This window comes from Ordospora colligata (genome assembly GCF_000803265.1).
Source record: "Ordospora colligata OC4 chromosome Unknown contig_06, whole genome shotgun sequence".
NCBI classification, from domain to species: Eukaryota; Fungi; Microsporidia; family Ordosporidae; genus Ordospora; species Ordospora colligata.
In genome coordinates this window covers 27,488-50,264 of record NW_014575402.1, presented here as the reverse complement: position 1 = coordinate 50,264, position 22,777 = coordinate 27,488, and the positions used below count along the sequence as shown (strand labels likewise).

The 22,777-nt window shown below is 38.0% G+C and overlaps 18 protein-coding genes and 1 non-coding gene across 19 annotated transcripts; 9 read left to right on the top strand and 10 right to left on the bottom strand.

Moving 5' to 3' along the window:
* The first annotated feature begins 112 nt into the window (after window positions 1-112).
* On the top strand, window positions 113-183 carry M896_060420. Its single transcript has one exon. It is a non-coding gene; the product is annotated as a tRNA-Gly (tRNA).
* Window positions 184-358: 175 nt separating this feature from the next.
* On the bottom strand, window positions 359-952 carry M896_060410 (Mn2+-dependent serine/threonine protein kinase; the record flags this gene model as incomplete). Its single annotated transcript, XM_014708099.1, has 1 exon — window positions 359-952. One exon carries the CDS (start codon window positions 950-952, stop codon window positions 359-361), a length of 594 nt encoding a protein of 197 aa, XP_014563585.1.
* Window positions 953-1,048: 96 nt separating this feature from the next.
* Window positions 1,049-1,672, bottom strand: M896_060400 (RNase PH-like exoribonuclease; the record flags this gene model as incomplete). Its single annotated transcript, XM_014708098.1, has 1 exon — window positions 1,049-1,672. One exon carries the CDS (start codon window positions 1,670-1,672, stop codon window positions 1,049-1,051), a length of 624 nt encoding a protein of 207 aa, XP_014563584.1.
* Window positions 1,673-1,841: 169 nt separating this feature from the next.
* On the top strand, window positions 1,842-3,062 carry M896_060390 (uncharacterized protein; the record flags this gene model as incomplete). The annotated part of the gene is made up of 1 exon (XM_014708097.1): window positions 1,842-3,062. The coding sequence occupies one exon, from the start codon at window positions 1,842-1,844 to the stop codon at window positions 3,060-3,062; it is 1,221 nt and encodes a 406-aa protein (XP_014563583.1).
* Window positions 3,063-3,321: 259 nt separating this feature from the next.
* M896_060380 (uncharacterized protein) lies at window positions 3,322-5,541 on the bottom strand (the record flags this gene model as incomplete). The annotated part of the gene is made up of 1 exon (XM_014708096.1): window positions 3,322-5,541. One exon carries the CDS (start codon window positions 5,539-5,541, stop codon window positions 3,322-3,324), a length of 2,220 nt encoding a protein of 739 aa, XP_014563582.1.
* A 38-nt stretch (window positions 5,542-5,579) lies between these two features.
* Window positions 5,580-6,263, top strand: M896_060370 (single-stranded DNA-binding replication protein; the record flags this gene model as incomplete). The annotated part of the gene is made up of 1 exon (XM_014708095.1): window positions 5,580-6,263. The coding sequence occupies one exon, from the start codon at window positions 5,580-5,582 to the stop codon at window positions 6,261-6,263; it is 684 nt and encodes a 227-aa protein (XP_014563581.1).
* A 126-nt stretch (window positions 6,264-6,389) lies between these two features.
* M896_060360 (subunit of transcription initiation factor IIE) lies at window positions 6,390-7,046 on the bottom strand (the record flags this gene model as incomplete). Its single annotated transcript, XM_014708094.1, has 1 exon — window positions 6,390-7,046. The coding sequence occupies one exon, from the start codon at window positions 7,044-7,046 to the stop codon at window positions 6,390-6,392; it is 657 nt and encodes a 218-aa protein (XP_014563580.1).
* Window positions 7,047-7,139: 93 nt separating this feature from the next.
* Window positions 7,140-9,236, top strand: M896_060350 (minichromosome maintenance protein; the record flags this gene model as incomplete). Its single annotated transcript, XM_014708093.1, has 1 exon — window positions 7,140-9,236. One exon carries the CDS (start codon window positions 7,140-7,142, stop codon window positions 9,234-9,236), a length of 2,097 nt encoding a protein of 698 aa, XP_014563579.1.
* A 21-nt stretch (window positions 9,237-9,257) lies between these two features.
* Window positions 9,258-9,674, bottom strand: M896_060340 (PPIase/rotamase; the record flags this gene model as incomplete). The annotated part of the gene is made up of 1 exon (XM_014708092.1): window positions 9,258-9,674. The coding sequence occupies one exon, from the start codon at window positions 9,672-9,674 to the stop codon at window positions 9,258-9,260; it is 417 nt and encodes a 138-aa protein (XP_014563578.1).
* A 64-nt stretch (window positions 9,675-9,738) lies between these two features.
* M896_060330 (RNA polymerases N) lies at window positions 9,739-9,957 on the top strand (the record flags this gene model as incomplete). Its single annotated transcript, XM_014708091.1, has 1 exon — window positions 9,739-9,957. The coding sequence occupies one exon, from the start codon at window positions 9,739-9,741 to the stop codon at window positions 9,955-9,957; it is 219 nt and encodes a 72-aa protein (XP_014563577.1).
* A 112-nt stretch (window positions 9,958-10,069) lies between these two features.
* On the bottom strand, window positions 10,070-11,245 carry M896_060320 (queuine tRNA-ribosyltransferase; the record flags this gene model as incomplete). The annotated part of the gene is made up of 1 exon (XM_014708090.1): window positions 10,070-11,245. The coding sequence occupies one exon, from the start codon at window positions 11,243-11,245 to the stop codon at window positions 10,070-10,072; it is 1,176 nt and encodes a 391-aa protein (XP_014563576.1).
* A 258-nt stretch (window positions 11,246-11,503) lies between these two features.
* M896_060310 (uncharacterized protein) lies at window positions 11,504-13,066 on the bottom strand (the record flags this gene model as incomplete). The annotated part of the gene is made up of 1 exon (XM_014708089.1): window positions 11,504-13,066. One exon carries the CDS (start codon window positions 13,064-13,066, stop codon window positions 11,504-11,506), a length of 1,563 nt encoding a protein of 520 aa, XP_014563575.1.
* A 279-nt stretch (window positions 13,067-13,345) lies between these two features.
* On the bottom strand, window positions 13,346-14,224 carry M896_060300 (uncharacterized protein; the record flags this gene model as incomplete). Its single annotated transcript, XM_014708088.1, has 1 exon — window positions 13,346-14,224. One exon carries the CDS (start codon window positions 14,222-14,224, stop codon window positions 13,346-13,348), a length of 879 nt encoding a protein of 292 aa, XP_014563574.1.
* Window positions 14,225-14,696: 472 nt separating this feature from the next.
* Window positions 14,697-17,351, top strand: M896_060290 (leucyl-tRNA synthetase; the record flags this gene model as incomplete). The annotated part of the gene is made up of 1 exon (XM_014708087.1): window positions 14,697-17,351. The coding sequence occupies one exon, from the start codon at window positions 14,697-14,699 to the stop codon at window positions 17,349-17,351; it is 2,655 nt and encodes an 884-aa protein (XP_014563573.1).
* Window positions 17,352-17,560: 209 nt separating this feature from the next.
* On the top strand, window positions 17,561-17,929 carry M896_060280 (subunit of transport protein particle complex; the record flags this gene model as incomplete). The annotated part of the gene is made up of 1 exon (XM_014708086.1): window positions 17,561-17,929. One exon carries the CDS (start codon window positions 17,561-17,563, stop codon window positions 17,927-17,929), a length of 369 nt encoding a protein of 122 aa, XP_014563572.1.
* Window positions 17,930-18,051: 122 nt separating this feature from the next.
* M896_060270 (putative E2F transcription factor) lies at window positions 18,052-18,693 on the bottom strand (the record flags this gene model as incomplete). The annotated part of the gene is made up of 1 exon (XM_014708085.1): window positions 18,052-18,693. The coding sequence occupies one exon, from the start codon at window positions 18,691-18,693 to the stop codon at window positions 18,052-18,054; it is 642 nt and encodes a 213-aa protein (XP_014563571.1).
* A 279-nt stretch (window positions 18,694-18,972) lies between these two features.
* On the top strand, window positions 18,973-20,343 carry M896_060260 (polar tube protein 1; the record flags this gene model as incomplete). The annotated part of the gene is made up of 1 exon (XM_014708084.1): window positions 18,973-20,343. The coding sequence occupies one exon, from the start codon at window positions 18,973-18,975 to the stop codon at window positions 20,341-20,343; it is 1,371 nt and encodes a 456-aa protein (XP_014563570.1).
* Window positions 20,344-21,057: 714 nt separating this feature from the next.
* On the top strand, window positions 21,058-21,876 carry M896_060250 (polar tube protein 2; the record flags this gene model as incomplete). The annotated part of the gene is made up of 1 exon (XM_014708083.1): window positions 21,058-21,876. One exon carries the CDS (start codon window positions 21,058-21,060, stop codon window positions 21,874-21,876), a length of 819 nt encoding a protein of 272 aa, XP_014563569.1.
* A 285-nt stretch (window positions 21,877-22,161) lies between these two features.
* On the bottom strand, window positions 22,162-22,758 carry M896_060240 (uncharacterized protein; the record flags this gene model as incomplete). The annotated part of the gene is made up of 1 exon (XM_014708082.1): window positions 22,162-22,758. The coding sequence occupies one exon, from the start codon at window positions 22,756-22,758 to the stop codon at window positions 22,162-22,164; it is 597 nt and encodes a 198-aa protein (XP_014563568.1).
* Between the last annotated feature and the right edge of the window lie 19 nt (window positions 22,759-22,777).

Here is a 22,777-nt window from a genome sequence, read left to right as displayed (position 1 = left end):
ACTCAATTGAAGAGTGCTGTTTAATCACAGTAAGTATATAATAAAATGAATGACCACTGAACGTGGGTTGTAATATGATGTGGTCTATAGTGCCATAATGATAAAAATGTGAGCATCATTGGTTTAATGGTATAATAGCCGGTTGCCATCTGGCTGATCCGGGTTCGATTCCCGGATGATGCATTTTATATTTTGCGAGAATAGTGGAATAGTAAAGTATAGTGTCTCTTGATAAGATCGACTGTGTAGCAAGTATATAAGATGTCAATATGATAACACTTTATTCAGATTAGATTGTATATGATTTAATATAGGTATATTGCATGCTTCTCTTTGAATATATTGATAGAGATCAAGGTTATCCAAACGAGTTTTCGTCTCTTTTCCTACCTCTCATGCGCACAACCTCGAGTTTTTTCAAAACATCTGGATTGCCATGAACTAGATATCCTTGGTAGAAACCTTGTAGATCCTCAATGTTGTGCACACATCCAACCGCCTTTTCAAACACATACAAGTCAACAGCCTTGTCCTCATCTTTTGGTGAAACACTCGACAATCCAAAGTCTATCACATAAACCTGGTCTCCAAAAATGAAGTTGGACGTCGTTAGATCTCCATGTACTATGTTTTCAGAGTGAAGTTTACCCACCAGAACACCTACTTCATAGAACAGGTGCATATGATCGATTACATCACTCAAATACTCTTTCATTGTCTTTCCCATTACTTTTTGCATCACAATCGTATTCTCACTAACCTTGATCAGTTTTGGGCATGCAATTCCAAGTTTGTTCAGTTTTTTCATGATATTTGCTTCTCTTTTGGTTCTGCTGCGTATTATCTTTCTATCCAACTCTTCGATTCGGTATTCTTTCTTCATCCTTTCCTTTAAAACTACTTTTCCATCAGTAGACACACTCGACTCTGCACCAAGAAAAATAAACTCCATATCAGGGTACTCTATCAAAATCTTTCTTTCACCAGATGCCATAACTATGCCTAAGCAATAAAATTCACCTTATACAAATACAAATGATGCATAATTTCAAACATTGATTCCAGATCTGTTGATGATCTCATCTATTGCTAGCATTCCGCATCCATCACCAGACTTCTCAAAAAACACCACCTCTTTCCTAGACTTCATCACCACAATGCAATGCCAATCACAAGCATCCAACTCATCATCAGTAGGGTCGCTCAGAATACATCTCTCCACAGAGCAGTACAAAAAACATTTTGGTAAAAAATTCATGCTTACGCCAATAGCAGACAGCGCTGCATTCACACCAGCAACTGCAATGCTGTAAACGTTACCATCAATTGATAAAAACCTAAAATCAATATGCACCAGCATAACCTCCTTGCCTGCCTTAATGCACATGCTTTCAAGATCAACACACTTCTGCTTAACATATACCATGTTCAAAAACCATAATAACTTTTCATGTCTTCTACCAGCCATGGATGCGAAAAATCCTATCACTCCCTCCCTAGGCTTATCTACATAGGGTCTAGTTACATCAGATTGGAACACAACTTGTACACGTGTGTTTCCCATTGACAAAAACAGTGAATTTGCATATTTCTCAATCTCTATAGGTCTTTGTTCATCTATTCTTCTATAATCAAGCCTTTCCCCATCAATTGCCAATTTTTTCACTATCATCAGGGGAATCAGATGCTGCATTGAGATGAATGTACACTTAGATTTACACTACAATACAATACTTCACTAACAATACAATACAATACAATCGCCACATCATATTGTTTGTACTTTACTTATAACAACATCATAATGTTTGTTCTATGCAACATCATCAGTACATAAACAAATGCAAATGATTTTAGTGTTCATAGCAATCGCAATATGCATAACAGAGAATGTCTCTGTTGATTTTCGGACACCTGATGGACAAATTCTCCTACCTGAGCGTATTCCATCAACACCTGTCTTATTTATGGAGTTTAAAGCATTCTCAAGAAAGTTCAGACTCATGCTTAATGACTCCTCGCATTGCATCAATGGCATTACAATGAAAAAAAGTCTGTGCGACTTTTCAATATCATCCCAATCTCAAGATGATTGTTATGGCTCCTTATCATTCTGTGGAGAAATCAGTGGCAAATTCATTTTAGGTCAATATATATATAACATCAGATCAACAATGGCCAGTCACATTCACATAAGCCAAGTAGAGTATCCTGTAAGTAATCCAAATAAAATTAATGAACTGATCAGTACAGTATCTACAGCCAAGGTTACAAGTGATACACAAAAGAGATTACCGATATTTCTAATCAATGATTTTGAACGTGTGCAAGAAGTCGGTCCCAGCATCAATCAAGATACAATGCAAATGTTTAATATCTCAAAAAAAATACTTGAAAAAAACAAATGGAAACGATACAACATAAACCTGAAGTTAAATGGAATACTAAATGTTGTACATTCTCCATTAAATGTGAGACAAACAAATGTGCCTTGGGCTCAGACAATATCTGAAGATCACACTGAAGGTCTTGAGCAGTTTGATAACATCAGAATGTTAAAAACATTCAGCGACATGTTTAGATCAATCGACAATAAAGAAGATATGATGGGGAAACTAATGGACCAGGCTGGCTTGATTGTTCTTCTCCAACCGTCTGGAAGCATTGTCAGCGGATTGACTTTTTCCAATGGATTTGGATCCTCTGATAGACGATTCAGCATTGTCAGGATATCAGGCACCGACTCCTACTTCCATCAGGGAAAAGTTCTAGCGCATGAAATAGCACATTCAATTGGTGCAAATCATGAACTGGGAACGAAGTGTCTGATGAAACCAGAAGATAGTCCTGTTGATAATGATGAAGATGCATTTCTGAGCAATAAAGCCATAGATGCTATGGAACACTTTCTTTACAAAAATAAAATTCGCACGGATACAATCAATACGTGTGGAAACGGATTGATAGATGATGATAAAGAATGTGACTCAGGCTTATATGCTGGGTCATTGTGCTGCACAAATAGATGCAGACTGAGGTCAGGAGAATTGTGTAGTAATTAAAATAGATTAAAACCAAGAATATTGTTTAATTATTGAAATAGATCTGGAACCTGATTTATTTTATAATCATTGAAATGGAAAGTTAAGCATGGTATAATAATCAATTCAGTATAGAATTATAACAACGTATTTTAAATGATATGCTAATCCCGTATAACATTATAACAACACATTATAAATGATATGTGATTTATTAAATATTTATTAGTCATAAGATTCTGTTATCTTAAAACACAATCTAACCAAAGCATAATACATTCTAAATCAAACCTTCTGCTTCAACAGTAAGATACCCAATCGTCTTGAGCATGCTTTCTTCAAAATCAGTCCATACACTTCCAAACATCTTATTAAATGCAGATATATCATCCGGCTCCAAAAGATGAGACTTGTACCTCAGAATACTAAACAAGATCCTTTGAGTAATGTCAATTGCCGTATTCATGTGTGGCATTATCAGGTTCATTATCTTCAATACTTCTTGCTTGCAAAGCCCTTTTATCCACTCTTCATCCATAAGCTTTTCTAATGCCTGCACAGATAACGTTATATCAGTTAACTCATCGTTTACATCCGATGGCTGATGTAGTCCTCTAATTAGCAAAATATCTGAGCATAAGTTACTTCTTCCTCTCTTCCACACCTCCTCACGCTTATCAGTACTTGCTTTGAACATTGTGAAGTCCACTACATCATCTTCTGATTTATTACATTCCAAAAACAACATCTTATTTGAAAAAATAATCAAATCGTTACTTTCAGATACAACAAGTAAGAAATCAATATCCGGAGAAAACCTAACAAACTTTGCATTCTCATTCATCTCAAGCACATCAAGGTGCATAGAAGTCACCACATCATACACCAAAACCTTATTTCCACACAGAATTGCTATCCACTTCGAATCACTGGATATTCCATAATCAGTCACCTCCTCACCCGTTGCAAATACTCTAGAAACCCCATCCTCGTAGAAAATAATTCGATTCTCCATTCTTATCACCACAAAGTTCTCAACTAGCTTAATCGATCGGATTCCTGTACATTCATATTTCGACTTCATCTCACCCTTCATTGAATAGAAATGCAAGCCAGATACCGTAGCAACAACTATCTGATCTAAATCCATTGCTATATCAACAAGATCCTCTCCAACACAAAATCTGGCATGCACCAACTTTGACTTGAGATTTATCAGAAATACCTTATCCTTCCCAAAACAGCAGAAGTCCTTGTAAACAGCCAGACATTTCATATCCTTCTTCATAACAAGCCTAGACCTCTTCTCGTTAACTTCAAGAGCATGTAGCTGTTTGTTTCCAAAACACACGACATTGTGATTCACATCCATCATCTCAACTGATCCCTTGAATTTGAACATGAAATTCTGCTCATCTTTGTAGATATTTGTGCTAAAGATACTTCTTGGGCCAAAAAGAAGCACAGTGTTTCTATTAACAAACTCCATCCCAACAATCTCTCCGTTATAAACACTCCTTCGTTTGATCAGCTCAAGAGTGTAATTATTTATCTCATAAATACTTATCGAATTCTCTGTAGAAAGCACCACAGACTTGTTATCAATCAACCGTGCGCTTATCACCCGATTGTGTCCTCTTATACCAGCATCCTCATCCGCATCATAGTTCTTTTTTCCTTCAGATGTCAATCCCTTCACACTCATCATCTTTCTCCTGTCATCTAGATCAAAAACCGCCATATCAGCATCACTCACTGCTACCAACAAGTTTCCTGCAAAACTCATCTCATTCACCCTTCCATTCATCTTCAACGAAAATAGCATCTTGTCAGACTTCAAGTTAAAAATATGAATAGTCCCATCTTCTAGACCTATTCCCACTATATCAATAACACTACTCTGCTCTATCACACTTATCATCGACCCAAACGCAGTATATGTGTATATAATCTTCCTAGACATCACATTGAAAAGAACCATCTCTCCTCCTTGCATTACCTTAATCACCTTGTTCACATATGTGTGCGGATGAAAAAGCATCGCTATGCCTTCGTGCTCAATCTTGTACATCTCATTAAGATCTTCCGTTACAACCAGCTCATTCTCTTTCAAGAGTAGAATAATGCTCCCAAATCCAATCATCTGCTTCACAACCCTATTGCAGTCTTCATCTGCAACTTTTACTCGCTTATTGGACTTTTCACTGCCTTCATGCAACAAAACAGTTTTAATTATTTCTCCACGCACAGTAGCATAAACTTTGTTGCCAGAGCACACATAAACAACGCCGTTATGTTGATATCCACAATCAACCCTATAAAACATCGGTCCACAAAACACCAGGTTCAGTTTATTTGCATCATAAATCAGATATCCATTCTGAGTCATCGACACCACATGCACAGTTTCATCAACCTGCTGCACCATCAAAGCATGTTCTGATGTTATCCTATTTGCCACACGGTACTTCTTGAACAGATCTGATTCACTATATCTCATCCTAAGGGCAAAATTTTAGTATTGCAAATCACATGCCCATGGACAGAGAAGACGGTGGATATATTCACAGCTCTCCACGCAAGGAATTCTTGGGAATAAAGACACTCAGATCATTCACTATGAAGCAGATCAGCAACTGTGACTTCGATGAAGCATCATCAACACATCACATCGATTCGACAGAGGTTACAAACATCCAGGCTATTGGATGGGTCACTTCGTCAAAGTCCTCTGCTACTGGATCTGTATTTACACTGCAGGATGGTACCGGAAAGGTCGACTGCTCATTCTGGCCAAACAGTTCATATGAGGAAGATCAATGCAGACTCCTTCAGGAAGGAATACTTCTTAAGGTAAATGGGTCTCTTAGGACATTCAGCAGTAAGAGAAGTATATCTGTTTCTAACCTTTCAGAAGTAAAGAATCCAAACTTCATTATTTATCACTTTCTTAACTGCATCCATCAGCATCTGTTCTATACAAGACAGCTACATAGGGACGAAGTGGTAAGGAATGAGGGAATGAAAATGGAAAAAATCCAAGAGGATATTCTTGAATGCTACAGAAAGAATCAAGACGAAAACGGACTCCACATCAATGTAGTGATCAAAATGTTATCTTCGAAGTATTCCGAGAATAGCATTAGAGAAAACATCGATGCTCTATTGAGAGACTGTCATCTATACAGTGTAGATGGGATGGAATATAGAACAACAATATAAAATGCTTATTTTACTATACTTCTTGTGGTTATTCACACAGTATATTTTCAGAATTTACTATACTTCTTGCGATTATTCATGCATAATACTTTCAAAGCATGATGCATCTACCCTACTATTATTAAGCTAGACATCGTCTTGAATTCCACTAAGGTCCAATCCTTTTACATGTGTGTTGGTTATCCTAATCCTTCGTTTGTTTCTCTTGCCTCTGTTTATCTTTATCATTGATCTTTTCTTGATGTTTTCAGCCTTTTCAGTTTTCAATCCTGCCGTATTCAGCTCTTGTATTAGGTCATGATAAGTGCCTACTCGCACCTGATTCCACAAGCTCTTTATCTGCGCATCAGCAGGCTCCTCAAACAATTCGTTCCAGAACACTATTTCTGAGCCATCCATGTCACATAGAACAATCACTTCCTTCGTTGCCTTCAGCTCCTCAAGAAAAGGCGAGACATCAACTGGAGAATCCATCAGCTTGCTCATCTCAAGCCCTTCTTCTCCGTTAAGACTCTTCACAACCTTTCTCATATCATCCACTTCTCTAATTGAATACAGAGGCTTAAACATCAGTGAGTTCTGTGTGGAAACTATCCTTGGGTTCTTCTTTATCAGCTGCAAAAGATTATGGTTGTTGTACAGATCGATACGTGTCTTTTCTTTGATCTCATCAAACAGCAGTGCTCTGTCGTACTGTTTGAGTAGACTTATGACCGAGTGTATGTATGTGTTAGTGTGTCTCTCAAGCCCAATTGAATCGGTCCCAAAGTGATCAAAGCCCATGGCGTGGGATAATGCATTTATGCTTTTGTGATTATGAATATCTAATGCATTTCATGCTCATCAGAAGTTTAGCATTACGGAGCCCATATTGAAATGTCATGGGACGAGCATAAAGTAACAAGTATCGACCTGATTACAAACGATCCGGTTATCAACGAAGAGTCCATCAAGAAGGAGTTTCTTAGGTTTGTGGAAACGTTCAAAACTCACAAACGAGAGTACTCGCATGTGCTGGCATCCAACATCAGTCAAGATGACTTTTCACTGAGTGTGAAGCTAGAGCATATCTATCAATACTCTGATGTGCTGTCTCAGGAGTTATACAGAAGGCCAGAGAAGGTTATTGAGTGGTTTGAGGAAGCAATTGCTGGAAAGTATGTGGCAAGCAGGACGAAGGGATTCCAGCTTCGTCTTGTATCTGGCGCTAGATGCACGCCCATCCGTGAGATAAATGCATCCAAGACAAACCGAATAGTGAAGATTCAAGGGATTGTTGTTTCTGCATCTTCGGTTATCACAAAGCCAAAAACCGTGTATATTGTGTGCAAGAACTGCCTTACGAGCAAAGAGGTGAGTGATATGATACCCAGGAGTTGCGAAAAGGCTGAATGCCCAATTGATTCGTTTATGGTTATTCCAGAAAAAAGCCAAGTATTCGACATGCAATATGTGAAGATCCAGGAATTCTTTGAAGATATTCCAATGGGAGAGACTCCGAGACACTTCAGCCTGGTGTTGGAGAAGGGGATGGTAAATAGTCTTGTTCCAGGAGCAAAGGTTGTGGTCACTGGTATATATTGCATGAGAATGGTTAAAGAAAGCTCTTTTCCTGTTATTAAGGTAGTGGGGCTTGAGCACGAAGGCCAAAAAAGCCCAAGGATGTTTAGTGAGGAGGAGGAAGAGATGTTTCGAAATCTGAGCAAGGAGAATGTATATGAGAAGATATCAAGGTCGATTGCACCATCGGTATATGGACATGATGATGTGAAAATGGCGCTTGCATGCATGCTTTTCGGAGGGACAAGGCGGGTTCTTGAAGACAAGGTTGCATTAAGAGGCGACATAAACATATTACTATTAGGAGATCCTGGGATGGCAAAATCCCAGCTCCTGAAGTTTATGGAGCTTGTTGCACCAATAAGCGTATACACAAGTGGAAAGGGAAGCTCAGCCGCAGGACTTACGGCAAGTGTGATAAGAGATAGCAGTGGAGAATTTTATCTTGAAGGAGGAGCATTGGTTCTTGCAGACAATGGAATATGCTGTATCGATGAGTTTGATAAGATGAATGAGCAAGACAGAGTAGCAATACATGAGGCCATGGAGCAGCAAACGATATCAATTGCAAAAGCAGGCATAACAACGATGCTGAATACCAGGACCAGTGTTTTGGCAGCAGCGAATCCAGTGTTTGGTAGATATGATGATTATAAGACGCCTGAAGAAAACATAGAATTTGGAGCAACCATACTGTCAAGGTTCGACTGTATTTTTATTCTAAAGGATAAGTACGGACCGAATGACATTACAGTTGCAAAGCACGTTCTTTCAGTACACCAGGATAAGGGGAAGGAAAATGCATCTGAGCTTGAGGATCTTGGAGGTTTTGAAGAAAGCAGGCAGGATGAGGTAAAACAAAAAGAAAAGTCAGAAACACTGCCTGTGAATATAATAAGGAGATATGTTCAATACGCAAAAAGCAGGATATTTCCAGTACTTTGTGAAGAGGCATCTATGAGATTATCAAGGTACTATGTAAATGCACGAAAAGAAGCAAAGCAGCTCGAAGATAATGTATTGAAGAGGAATTCGATTCCAATAACGGTAAGGCAGTTGGAGGCAATCATTAGAATAAGCGAATCTCTAGCAAAGATGGAACTAAGTACAAGGGTCACTGAGAAGCATGTGGACGAGGCAATCCGTCTATTCCGTGCAAGCACCATGGATGCGGTTTCTCAAGGCCATATGCTGGAAGGAATGATGCGACCAGATGTGATTGATACGATCGAGGACATATGTAACAAGATAAGCCAATTTATACCTATAGGAGGATCCATAAGATACAGTGATCTGATTAGAAAGTTGAATGGGAAGGAAGAATGGATGTGCAAGAAGGCAATTGAATATATGTGTAAGCAAGAAAAGCTCGTTCTTAGAGACATGGGAAAGATATTGATAAGACAGCCTTGATTAAAGTTGCATTGAAGTTATTTATCTACGGTATATTATATGGAATCCAGATGGAGTTGGTATAGGCCCTATCATTTCGCCTCTCTTCAATGAAAATGCAGGTTTTTCAAACTCGGGCATCATTTCATTGCCACAAACTATTCCAAGATCTCCTCCTCTTTTTGCAGATGAACACTGGGAGTATTTGAATGCATATTCCTTGAATGCCTCTCTGAAGCTAGGATCGTTTATTCTGCACTTCAATTCCTGGTGTATCTTGTTTATCTGTAGCAAGGCATCCTCGACGCTTGTATCGACAGGTTTTCGGGAATTCCTATGTTTTATCAGTATGTGATATAATCTGAAGCCATCTGTCGGGCGTAATTCGCTCCTTTCCTGTGTGACAGTGTTGTAGAAGTATATAGCGTTTGTATCTTTATTAACGAGCTTTAGCCACATCAAGGGAGTATAAGAAAACAAATATGTACTGCATTATTTTGCATACGAAGCATCCCTTGCTGTAATGATTATCCCAATTAGATGCTTTACATGTGGAAAGGAGATATCCAGCAAGTGGGAATCATACAAAGATCTTCTCAAGATGGATAAAACAGAAGCAGAGGCATTGGACGAGCTTGAGATGAAACGAATATGCTGCAGAAGAATGTTTCTTGGACATGTAGAAATTGTAGACAAGCTACTTGAATTCGATGTCATAAAAGACTTTTCATCAAAGGTATAATCATCAATGCATAGCATGTTTGATTCAATATAAGCTAGATGAGAGGGAGTCGGATAACATATACTCAGCAATGGTTTTAGTTGCTGAGTATTGAATATTTATACTTTTATTGTTATGCAATATCAACGCTAACCATCTTAAGGGCTGCTTTTATCCACTCGGGAACAACCTCAAACTTTTTCAACATGAAAGACTTAATAAACTCAGGATAACAATCATCATGTATGGCTTCTCTTATTCTTCTTGTAAGGTTTTTCATATAATGCAAGTTATGCGCTGTAAGCAGCATGCAGAAGTTTGTGGTTCCTTTGATTGACCATAGAAATGCTCTTGAATATTTTGAGCATGTAAAACATTCACAATCATCATCAATCTTCCTAGTATCAAGCACAAACTTTGAAGAAAAGCAGACATCGCCTGTGTCTGAAAATGCTCTTCCAAACCTAGCTGTCCTTGTTGGATATACACAGTCTGACATATCACTTCCAAGTGCAACAGACACAACAATGTCTTCGGGATAGCCTACACCCATTAAGTACCTTGGCATATGTTCCGGGAGATTCCTTATGCAATAGTCGATTATTCTTGCAAATTCTGTCTTTTCTTCTCCACCACTCAATCCTCCAATTGCAATTCCTTTTGGTGATCTCTTAAGGATCTCATTGATGCTTTCCTGTCTTAAATCCTCGTGCAAGCCACCTTGGACTATTGGAAACAGGATCTGCTTGCTATGTTCGTTGATTTCTATATGTGGGGCATCTTCTAATTTAGTTCTCTTTTTGCCCTGGATGCGGATATTTGTACCTGAATTAACCGTCTTAATGCATCTATCAAGCCAACGGATCGATCTTCGCATCGATACCTCAATCTTGTTTCTTTCATCACACGGATTCACAACATCATCAAGCTGCATGATTATATCGGCACCCAGCTCTCTTTGGATTTCCATGCTATCCTCTGGTGTAAAAAGCTTCTCTGCAAAAAACACGCCGTCTTCAGAAACAGATACATCAGGAAGACTTCCTATTTGGAATCCACCTGAATCGGTCAGCATGCCTCTGTTGTACGACATAAACTCTTTGACGCTTTTCTTTAAGTCACGTAAGTGGTATGTATTCGCTAATATCATGCTTTCCTTAATGTCGGCAGAGCAGACTCCTTTCAACGCACCATATGTTCCAACAGGCATGAATATAGGCAACTCAAGTTTTACATCGTTTAGCTCAAACTCTGAGACTCTTGCATTTGTCACTTTGCATTTCTTCTTTATTTTGAAATCACCTAGCATAGGGTGTGTCTCAGGATACATGAATAATAATAAGTTATGCAACATGTACAGAATGATCTAACAATTTTTGTATTGCTGTATCTAACGTAATATAAATAACACTATAACACAATGATTCTATGTATATTTTACTATAGTATTTCTATATACATTTTACTACAATGATTCTATGTATATTTTGTTACAATGATTTATACACATTTTATATCACATTATGTTTACTTATCTATTTAAGAATTCTACTGAAAACTGTTTTACTTATCTATTTAAGAATCCAAATGAAGATGGTTTTTTACTTCTCTTGGTTATGAGTTTGTTTTTTGCAAGACTACAGTTACAATCTCTATTATGTGCGTTGTATGTGCATTTACATGATAGCTTGCTAATGTCTATATTCATGCATGCCAGATCATTGCAAATATCATTGAATCCCTCATGATCATTCAGTGCATTGCATACCGCAAGCATGGCATCATGCACTTCTAAAATAGCCTGGTTATGATTATTCATTAAAGCTCCTTTTCTGATGTTTTTCTTGAATCCATCGTATAACTGTCTAGCATATTTCATGCAAATGGAATTAATCTCAGGTGCTTCACATTTAGTACACAATGCACAAATCGCAGATAACATAAATACAACCACTTCTCTATAGCTGCATAAACAATCTATTATTCTATCCATAATATTCAGAGCAGAAACCAAATAATTTAGTGGAAGCTCAGAGATCCTGTGCATAATACTTTCAAGTAATTCACAAATCGATTCAGGCTCTTCTCTGGTAATTACATCTTCTATAAGCACTGCAATTTTATCTATCCATCTGCGATCACTTGTATCTCTGAGTGCACTGATGCATAGAACACACACTTTTGTAGTGTTAATGACATTTGTATTGGAGTGTGTCTCGTATATCAACCAACCATCTTCATAATGCTTGGTTTTTACACAGAGTTCAAGCATTGAATTGTCCATCGCACTGATTTCATGCATTCTGTTTGCAGCCCAGACATCAAGACATTCGCTCCAATATACGTTTTTTTGCTGAGCGCACACCCACTCATCTAGCTCAATATTAGATTCAAGTATTTCAACATACTCTTCAAGATACTCATGCATCTGATCTTTTGTGAGTGTACTCTTTGCAAATCCATGTCCTTTAAAGTCGTTTATCAATGCAGTTGTAGACACACCTGAGTCAGAGCCCATGCTAAGCAGCAATGCAAGATTGAATATTAGATGCGTTATGCTGTTGGACTTCTTAAATACTTTAAAGAATCTGATCGATTCGTTTCTTCTGAAAAGTATGACCATTAGCATTTCTAAGTGATTTTTACTAAGTGTGATGCCTGATTCATCCAATCTTCTATAGTACCTGTATGTTATTGACTCTATTTCATGCTCGCAATTGATCTTGATCTTCTTGTCAACGAAGTTCTCCTTGAATGTAGCAATAAGCTGATTTTTCAGGATTTCTGAGTACATTTCATTCATGCTTTTTCTATATGCCAGAACAGTTAGCACATCTGCAGCATCCCTTTTTGCCACTTTATGCATTATAAACATCTCCACACTGAAGAGCACATTCAGGTCAATCTCATGAACATTCATGACGTGATTTATAAGACATGAAAGTGCACATCCGTATACTTTGAACATATCATGGAGATTGTGTATGTCCACAGAGTCTTGACAAAATACACATTCAATACCATTTGTTTTTGGAAACAATGTCAGAAGACAAACCATTTCCATGAATGCTTTTTTTTCCAAAGGTTCAAAAAGGCACTCGTTGCATGAAGTCTCCTTCTCTTCATCCATATGCAGTATTTACTTGTGCTGTTTATATACCTGAAAACATTGACTGTCAACCATCATTAATTGCATGACGTGCCTCAGGCACATTAATTATTGACACATTCATGATGGTGTAATATGCCAGTAATGTATATAAGAGGTGTAGTAAGTGGTAAAAAGAAGGAGCAGTGAATGATAAAATAAGTGTGGTAAATGGCAGAATAGAAGTATCAGAGAAATAATATCAAATGGTAAAAAGAATCAGATAATGGTAAATGGTAAAAGAAAATGTAAACATTATTTTTATTGATCGGCTAGAATGCTATCCAGCTCTTCAATATCTTTATCAAGCTCTTCTAAAATTACAGTGGTTCCGCTTGATGCGTCTGATGTATTAGTATTGCTTGCTTTGTGCTTTTTAGATGGTTTGCTATCGTCATGGCCATTCTCAATCTGGGGCTTTCTTATACATTTGTCTATATGAAGCTTAGAAGCATAGAATGATTCTGGATCAGTTTGATGCATTGAACTAGGCTCATGCATCATGGTTACACTCTTGGCATCAGATTTACTGTGATAACTATGTATCTGAACCTTATCGTTCTCCTTTTCTACACTGATGCTCTTTTTTTCCTGTACTGTATTCTGACCCTCTATTTCATCCTGATGTTTCGATGAATCGCCTCTAGAAAAATTATTGGAACTATTAATATCGCTTTGAATGACTTCACAAACAACGTTATCAACTACATCTTCATAGTCCTTGAGAGATGTAGTATCCGTATATGCATTGCTACATATAACTGTACTTGTTATGCATTGATTCGATGTGTCATCTTTGTGATCTAAAACGTCATTTATTTTGCATTTAGGTATGCTTTCCATATTGTGTGTTGTTGGATTGTTCTTCCATGCATCTTTTAATGAATCCAAATGTCTATACTCGCATTTGACCTTTGTACATCCACTTGGCTTATCTTCCCAGTAGCACATCTCTTCACGACGATTCTTTTTACAGTGATACTCGGAGTGGCGAAACGGACACTCATTTTCGCATGTACCCCCAGCCTTCCAGTTTTTGCACGTTACTACATTGTTCCTACAGGTTTCGTTGTGCCGATGTAAACACTTGCCTCCAAACTTACATTCTGAATACAAAAAGAAATAGCAGTCATCAACCATCACAGGGCATGAAAAACAGCCGATTTACAAAATATCGACCCAGAAAAACACTTCAAGAAAACCGTTTATTATGAATACGACTCTTTCTTTATTTTATGCGCAGCATCCAGAAATTCTCCGTGTTAAGGAGTATTCTCCATTACAGGAGTGCATTCGCTCACCAAAACAAATGGTTTGCTATCTTAACGCACATGACTTCCTGAACAAATGCCTAATGAAGTCTTGCCACAGTCCATAGTAGACCAGCACATTCACAAATATTATTGTGTAGAACATTTAGGGCCGCACATGAGTTGTGTCATATTGCATATCTAAAGGAGAATTCTTTAATCGGCACATGCATATTTTTATTATTAAGTGATGAATGAAATTATCAGCTTTGAAGCATGCCATCTAGAGTACAATGTGAACGAGGCATGAATTGATGGCAGGGTCAACAAAAGCACAAGTGAGCAAAAATAAAATCCCCATAATGGAGGAGAAATCAAAACTGAAGTACCTTAATGCACTGGAGAAAGAAAGATGCACAAAGACAGATGTTTGTATTGACAAGAAGTTTTTTATTACGTTTCCATATCCGTACATGAATGGAAAGCTACACTTGGGACATTTGTTTTCAATATCGAAGGCGGATTTTTTTAGCTATTACAAAGAGCTTCAAGGATACAACGTGTTGTTTCCGTTTTCTTTTCATTGCACTGGCATGCCGATAAGTGCATCTGCAAAGAAGCTTAATGACGAGCTTAATGGAAAGACGGTAGATGTGTCAGTCAGGAAGATAATTGAAGACTTTGGATTTACAGATCTGGAACCATTTACAGATCCAATACATTGGATAAGAACGTTTCCTAGTCTTTGTGAAAGCTCCTTGAGAAAGTTTCATGCAAATGTTGACTGGAGAAGGTCTTTTATAACCACAGACTTGAACAAGTACTACGACTCATTTGTGAAGTGGCAATTCAACATACTGAACAGATTGGGATATCTATCGTTTGGAAAGAGACACTCGATATTTTGTCCTGTTGATAGGCAGCCATGTCAGGATCATGACCGTAGAAAGGGAGAGAATGTAAAGCCAGTGATGGCAATTCTGTGTAAACTAAGGTTTAGTGAAGGAGTTCTTCTTTCAAGGATGAAGGACGGATGCATTCCAAGTAAGGTAATTTTTGGATGTAAGAGGGAGATTGTTGGCTTTGAATATGATGGTGTGAAATACTTTGCAGAAAGGAATATTTTTGATAACATAAGGATGCAGACTAATGTAAAAGTGACTGATAGAGATTCAGATCTGAATGGCAACGATATGCCGAGGGCTATTGAGATCACAAAGCTTTTCAAACATACATTTATGGTGTTTGATAGAGAAGTGAAGTGTGAAGCTATTGAAAAGGATCTTGGATGCATTGTGAAAGGGGCTCAGGCTGAAGTAGATGAGGAATGTATTGGAAAGATCAAAATGGAGTTTGAGTCAATAGAGAAAGCAGAGGGTAGCGATGTAAGACTTGCAGAGACAGAAAATTTCATCAAGTTCTATGAGCCAGAGGACGAGGTGATAAGTAGGTCAGGAGGAAAGTGTGTGGTTGCATTAACAGATCAATGGTATGTGAATTATAATGATGAAAAGTGGAAGCAAGAAGTGTGGAGATGTATGCAGAAGTTGGAATGCACTGAGGACACAAGGAAGGTTCTTGAAGAAGCACATGGATGGATAGGTAGATGGGGATTCTCTAGATCGTTTGGACTAGGTACAAAAATACCTTGGGATGAGGAATACCTGATAGACTCACTGAGCGATAGCACGATCTACATGGCAATGTATACATTTAAGCATTTTCTCTACAGTGATTTGGAAGGCAAAGATGAGATATTTCCAAGCATGCTGCTGTCCGATAATGTGTGGAATTATATTTTCTTGAATAAAGAGGTGACGCCTGAGCTTTTAGCGCATGAACATGTGCTGATGAAATGCAGAGAGTCATTTGAGTATTTCTATCCAGTAGACCTGCGAGTCAGTGGGAAGGATTTACTTAAGAATCACTTGGTATTTTTCCTGTTTAACCATGTTGCATTATTTGATGAAAAATATTGGCCAAGGAGAATATTCACGAATGGGCATTTAATGCTGAATTCTGAAAAAATGAGCAAGAGCTCGGGAAATTTCCTAACGGTTGATGAATCTCTAGCGAAATTTGGAGTGAGTTCCACTCGTATGTGTCTTGCGGTATGTGGTGATGGAAATGAAGATGCAAACTTTGTGGAGTCGAATGCCAATGCATTTGTACTCAAGTTGCATTCGTATGTGAAGCAGATAGAGGAGATATGCTCAAATGGTACTGAGAGATTGAGCGTGTCTAAGATTGCCAGTGAATATCCAGAAATGGGATTTGCAGATAGGTTCCTGATTCAGACGATTTCCACAAATGTTTCATTTACTATTCGAGCGCATGAAGAAATGATGTATCGTGATGTAGTGAAATATGGATTCTATGAAATGATACATGCAAAGGAGATGTATCACATACTTGGAGGTAACAACATATCTCTTGTTATTTTGCTATACAAATCTATTTCACAGCTATTATATCCGATAACGCCTTCTCTATCGAGGCATCTGATTGCAACCTACTTTGATTCTGAATTTTCACTTCCTCCCGTGTTTGTATTAGATACTAATGAAATTGATGCAGTAACATATCTCAAAAACACATTAAGAAAGTTGGTTTCACAGAAGAAGAAGAGAAAGTACTCGAGTGTGGAGATTTTAGTAGGTGTGGAATACACAGAATGGAAGAGGAGATGCATGAGTGTAGTTGATCAGATTTTATGTGAATGTAAGCTCGCAGGAATAAGTATTTCTGATGAGATTAAAAATCCCGACTCACTCTTGCTTTCAAAGATCATAAGCTCATCAAAAGAGATTCTTAAAGAGTTTGGTATTGCTGAGCAGAAGGGAATATCGTTTTCAATGGATTACCTTGCTCGCCCAGAGTGTTATACAACAAAATTCAATGAGTACAAGGTCTTGGAATCGTACAAGCATTATATTGCGGACAATGCAGACATTGAAGTATTTGTTTGTGTTAGCTCTAGAGCAGACCCTGGGAATCCTCTATTTGAATTCAAATAAAACGCTTTATGCATTTTCATTTGTAGATTGTTTGTGATACACTATAGATTTTATTTGCATATCACCTATGGAAAACATTTGTGGTGCATTATAGATCATTTACATTATTATCTATGGAAAACATTTACAATCACCTGTCCATTATTTGAATAGCACTTATAGATTATTTGTGATAAACCAAAACAATTAGTTTATGATATTCTACCCCAATGACTGTAGATCAATTCTTCATAATAAACAGGTCAGGAGGAATGGTATTTAGGTACGAAAAAGGAGACAGTACGGAGATAAACAATCTTTTGGTATTAACAAGTTCTTTATATTCAACATGCATGATCTCCTCAAAAATATCGGGTCGGTCAACATCAAAGCAAATCATCCATTTCGAGAATCGAACAATATCGATATTTAAGACATTTTCAAGCACAATGTTTGTTTTTGTTGGTGAAAAGGTTTCCGACCAGACCTTTAGCAGAGTCTATACACACTACTGCGAGTACGTAACAAGGAATCCATTCCATACTCCAGAAATGCCAATTAATTGCTCAAAGTTTAAGCCTCATCTTATTTTCAACTAATGATGCCTTATCTATTATACTTTCTAAGCTTTTACTTAACAAGCAAGCTTGTATGAAACAAAGAGCTTACGTTTAATTTAATACAGTAAATATAGATAAGCGGATACACTGTGTGAATATGCTTATAAGCCAAAGAAAAATGTGCTTGGATCCAGCTCTCCTTTGTGATCCAACTTTTCATCAAAGCATCTATATCGCTCGTTATCCATCTTGGCTATTATTGAGGCAAAGTCAGATATCTTTTCTATTGAGTGTTTGTTCTCGTATATTTCACTGAGAACATCCAGGTCCTCGTTGACCTTGAGTGGCTTGCTCGATTTGAATACAAAAAAGCTCCTTTCTTCGTTTGTTTCACAATGGATCTCTGCCTTTTTGCTTGTGCTAATCACCATGAACGGCAGATAAAGCCTTTCAAGATGTGTGTCTTCCGAGGAAGAGTTTCTGTCTACAATGAACTTGAAGACCTTCTTCATCTCCTTCAGCTTCTTTATCTCCTCGAGCTTCTTTGTTGTGTCATCCTCAGTTCCAACCAAGAAGTACTTCTTCCCTTTCTTGTCTATCAGTCCCACAGCTTTCATAACGTTCAGAACGTCGTATATCCGTCTGTTAAGGGTCTCTGTGTTTGGAAACACAATGTTCTTGCATATAAACTGATATGTGCATGCCTTATTTTCCTTGAGCAGTTGGAATACTGCTTGTGTAATATACTTCAGACCTTCTCGTCTGTTTTCAGAGCCATCCATCTCTGAGTTCGGGCATTTCATACCTTGGGATTAAAAAATTGGTATGATTTGTTGCCATACTTTAACAAGTATATAATTAGATTCGTTAGAGCCTTTGCCTATTGCTTCATGATATGCGTTTGGCCAGAATCGTATGCTTGTTTCATCGCATGAATGTATTGCATAGGTCTCTGTATACTCAATATGGCACTTTCAAAGTCAATATGAAACTTGTAATGCAAACCCAAGATTGATTGGAGACATCGAAACTCATGCGTTTTAGATAAAACTATAAATACTTCAAAAAGTTCATACATCAACATGAAAGGTATTTCAAAGATCATTTCGGCTTCTATAATCCTAATGAGGCTAGGCTCCTCAAGGGCTGATCCTTGCGTTAACAATCAATTTAATCAAATGCCTGTGATAATGCCATCTCAGGTCCTGATTCCTGGAAATCCAAACAATGGACTATATAATTGTTCAGGCAATACGCCTCAGGTGTTCTACCCAACTACAAATGGAGTACCAACTGCGCCAGGCACTACAACACCGCCCACTAGGTGTGAGGTCTCTGTTGTAAAGAATTGTGAAGGTGCTGAAGAAACACCAAATGAACCTGAGACAGTAATAACGACTCCGCCTCCAGTGACTACGACACTTCCTTCAGAGGTAATCACTGTACAGACAGTAGCTCCTCCAGCATTATCTACGCCACCACCATCTACTCAGACACCCACAGTTGTTGGTGTTCCAGTAGTTGGACCGAATGGAGAGCAAGGAGTTGTTGGCATGCCTGCAGTAATGGATTGCAGTTATCATTTAACTCCGGGTGTGCCAGTAGCTCCGGGCATGCCAGGTGTACCACTAACACCATGCAATAACATAACGGGAGGAAATAATGTTCCAGTAACACCAACTGTACCGATAACACCAAGCGCTCCAGTAATGCCAGGTGTACCAACTGTACCTATAACACCAAGCGTTCCAGTAGTGCCAGGTGCACCAACTGTACCGATAACACCAGGTGTTCCAGCAGTGCCAGGTGCACCAGTAATTACAATTCCAGCAAATTATTGTAATGCTTTAACAGGAGGGATTCCAGTAAATACACTTCCAGGTGCACCAATAACTCTATGCAATAACATAACAGGAGGAAATAATGTTCCAGTGACTCCAGGAATGCCGATAACGCCAGGGATGCCGGTGACTACACTTCCAGGTGCACCAATAACGCCAGGGATGCCGGTGACTACACTTCCAGGTGCACCAATAACGCCATGCAATAGCATGTCTGTAACAACTTTACCAAACCCTTCAATTGGTAATAATTCATATTTCTCAGAGTCTGAGCTACTTGGAATCGGAATGTCTTGCGTTAATCTTGGAGAAGTAGGTAAAACAGGAGTTGCCGGAAATCTGGGAGCTAATGGATGTCCTTATAATGTATCTCCAAGTACGAATGTGAATGTTCCTGGAATTGGCCCTCAAGTTTCCATAGGATCATGCGGACTAAAAACTCCGAGAATCATAATTAATGATCAAGAGTTTCCTGCTTCACCAGCATTTGTGCAACAGATGAAAGATTGCCCTGTGAGTAGTTTATGCGGTGAAAATTCATCATGCGGTATGGAAGCGTCTGGCTGCCAATCCAGTTGCCAAGCCACCACAGGCTGCTCAAGCTCTCAATAAAATGAGTTAATTATCAAATCGAATCTTCTGCATCCTATTTAAAACCAAATCTCTTTCATATTACTGAGATAATTATTGAATTATTCGTATTATACGCAGCCACTTTTACATCAATAAATATAAATCCATGTTTTTATCAATTATTTAATTACATCACTACTCTGTCACGTTATGATTAGTATAGCTTGTAAAAATACTTATACTCGTTTCTAGAGGTCTTATTATTGCTAAACCACACTTATATTCATCTACACAAATCTACTCTTGTTGTTTTCAAATATATAAGACATCAAAGTAGGTTTATTAAGATAATAAATGATAAATATTTAGATGGTAAGCTATAATTGCTTGAAGCTTTTATTTACAAATAATAATTGCTTATGTATGTTTACATATATCAAATATCAAGTCAAAATGCATAAGTAATATATACAATAATCCAATACATATCAAAAGCATGAAGAAATACCTTAAACCTTGATTTTATATATTAATCAATTATATATCACACATTTAACTTAACCATGTATTTAGTTTATCATGCATGTTACAAGATGTATCAAATGCTCCAATCATCTATGAACATCTGTAACAAAGCAGAAGGTGAATGTGAATGCCGCAGACCTCAAACATCTATATGAAATCTGATTTGTTTGTTATGAAACACAGCCGGCAGAATAAAATATAAAAACACGTTTTCGCCCGTTATCAAAGATGCTGTTGAGTTTTGCAGTTGTTGCCTTCATAGGATCGTGCATTGCCACAGAAACAATGGTTACAAAGCCAATGACTTATCCGACTATGCATACACTTCCTTTACAAGTGCAGCAAGGAACTATAATGCAAGGTTCGAGAAGGGGTAGTCAGTGTGCAATACTTGGTGAAGGTGTTAGTGATTGTGCGAAGGAGTTGCAAAAGAAGCAAGAAGAGAAAGAAAGGAATGCCCAGATAGCTGCTAGTATTCAATACCATCAAACCATGAATGAAAAGGCAGAAAATAAGTGCATTAAACCCACGCTAAATGGTTCAGATGTATGTGCTGAGCAGGAGTTCCTGAAGCAAGCAGCTACAAATGGCAAATACACGATTTCCACAAAAGACAATGTTGTTATGCTCAAAGAAAACGACCTTGTTATTGGCTTGGCTGTTCATGATCGTATGACGACAGTCCCTGTGAAGGAGAAAGCGAGGGAACCTGATCCGTTGACAGGCAAGAAGGAGACCAGAGAGGTTAAGCTTAACCAGTTTGGGCAGGTTGTTGGTCTATCTGGCCCACCAAGCAAACCCAAGGATGATTGCGTGTGTCCTAATAAGACTGGCAAGTCAGGGAAGGTCACGTTTGAAATGGCAACAAGGAGCTGTGCGGATGCCTGTGCTTCCAAGAATATAATGTACGATGCAATGGTTCAGAACAATTCTTCAGAGGATGAAGCAGACACTTCTAAGCCCAGTGAGGAAGAAACCGCTCAAACCACCACAGACAATAATAACTCTGGAAACACCGAGCAGATCACTGAAAATAACACTCAATGAGAGGATGTAGGCCTTAGAGTCATTTTTAATAAAAATCACCCGGATTTTAAGTAATTTTCTACAGCTATGCTATCTATAGTTAGCTTTTGTTTTCGTTCTATCTATTGTGCCTATTGCATTTGGATATATTGAGAAGTGCCCAGGATCTATGATAATCCTTACTTCTTACACATGTTTCAAAGATTACCTGCATTCTTGCATATGTTTCGGATATTACTTGTTTTCTTACACATGTCAGAGATTACTCTTTCTTCTTACATATGTCAAAGATCATCTGTTTCAATATTACTCAATTGAGTAGTCTATCCTTATTTCTTTTCCTTTTATTGTTTGTCCTAAAAGCTTCTTTTTTGCCGTTATGGCGTCATCCAATGTTTCAAACTGCAGGAACCCATATCCCTTCGACACTTTCTTGTACTTGTCATATACAATCACCACTTTATATCTCTGGATTTCACATACCTTTTCCTTGAGAAACTCTGTTATGTCCTCTTCTGTAACGTATGCTCCCAGTCCAAATAAACCTATTGACTTTGAAGGTGCGCCGTTTCTCTTTGCACGCAGTGCATTCCTCTCGCTTCTATGCTGTGCCTGCTCTTGAATAGTTTCGTATCTTAATTCAACACATTTTTGCATATTAGGATGTTGTTGCTCAGATACAAATCTTTGCCTGTAGCTGCCTCCAGTGAATTGACTGTGTGTAAATGTATGGCCATCTACTTTCCTCCTTCTTGGATCTTCAGGATCTCCATTGTATTTGCGAATGTTTGGCTGTTTGTATCCTCCACCGATTGTATTCCTGTTGTGGTATGAATTGTTCCATGGTGTTTGCGTGTTTCTTCTTTGATCCCCTCCTCCATTATGCCTTGGATTATTCTCCATTAGCAGGGTAATGCATCAT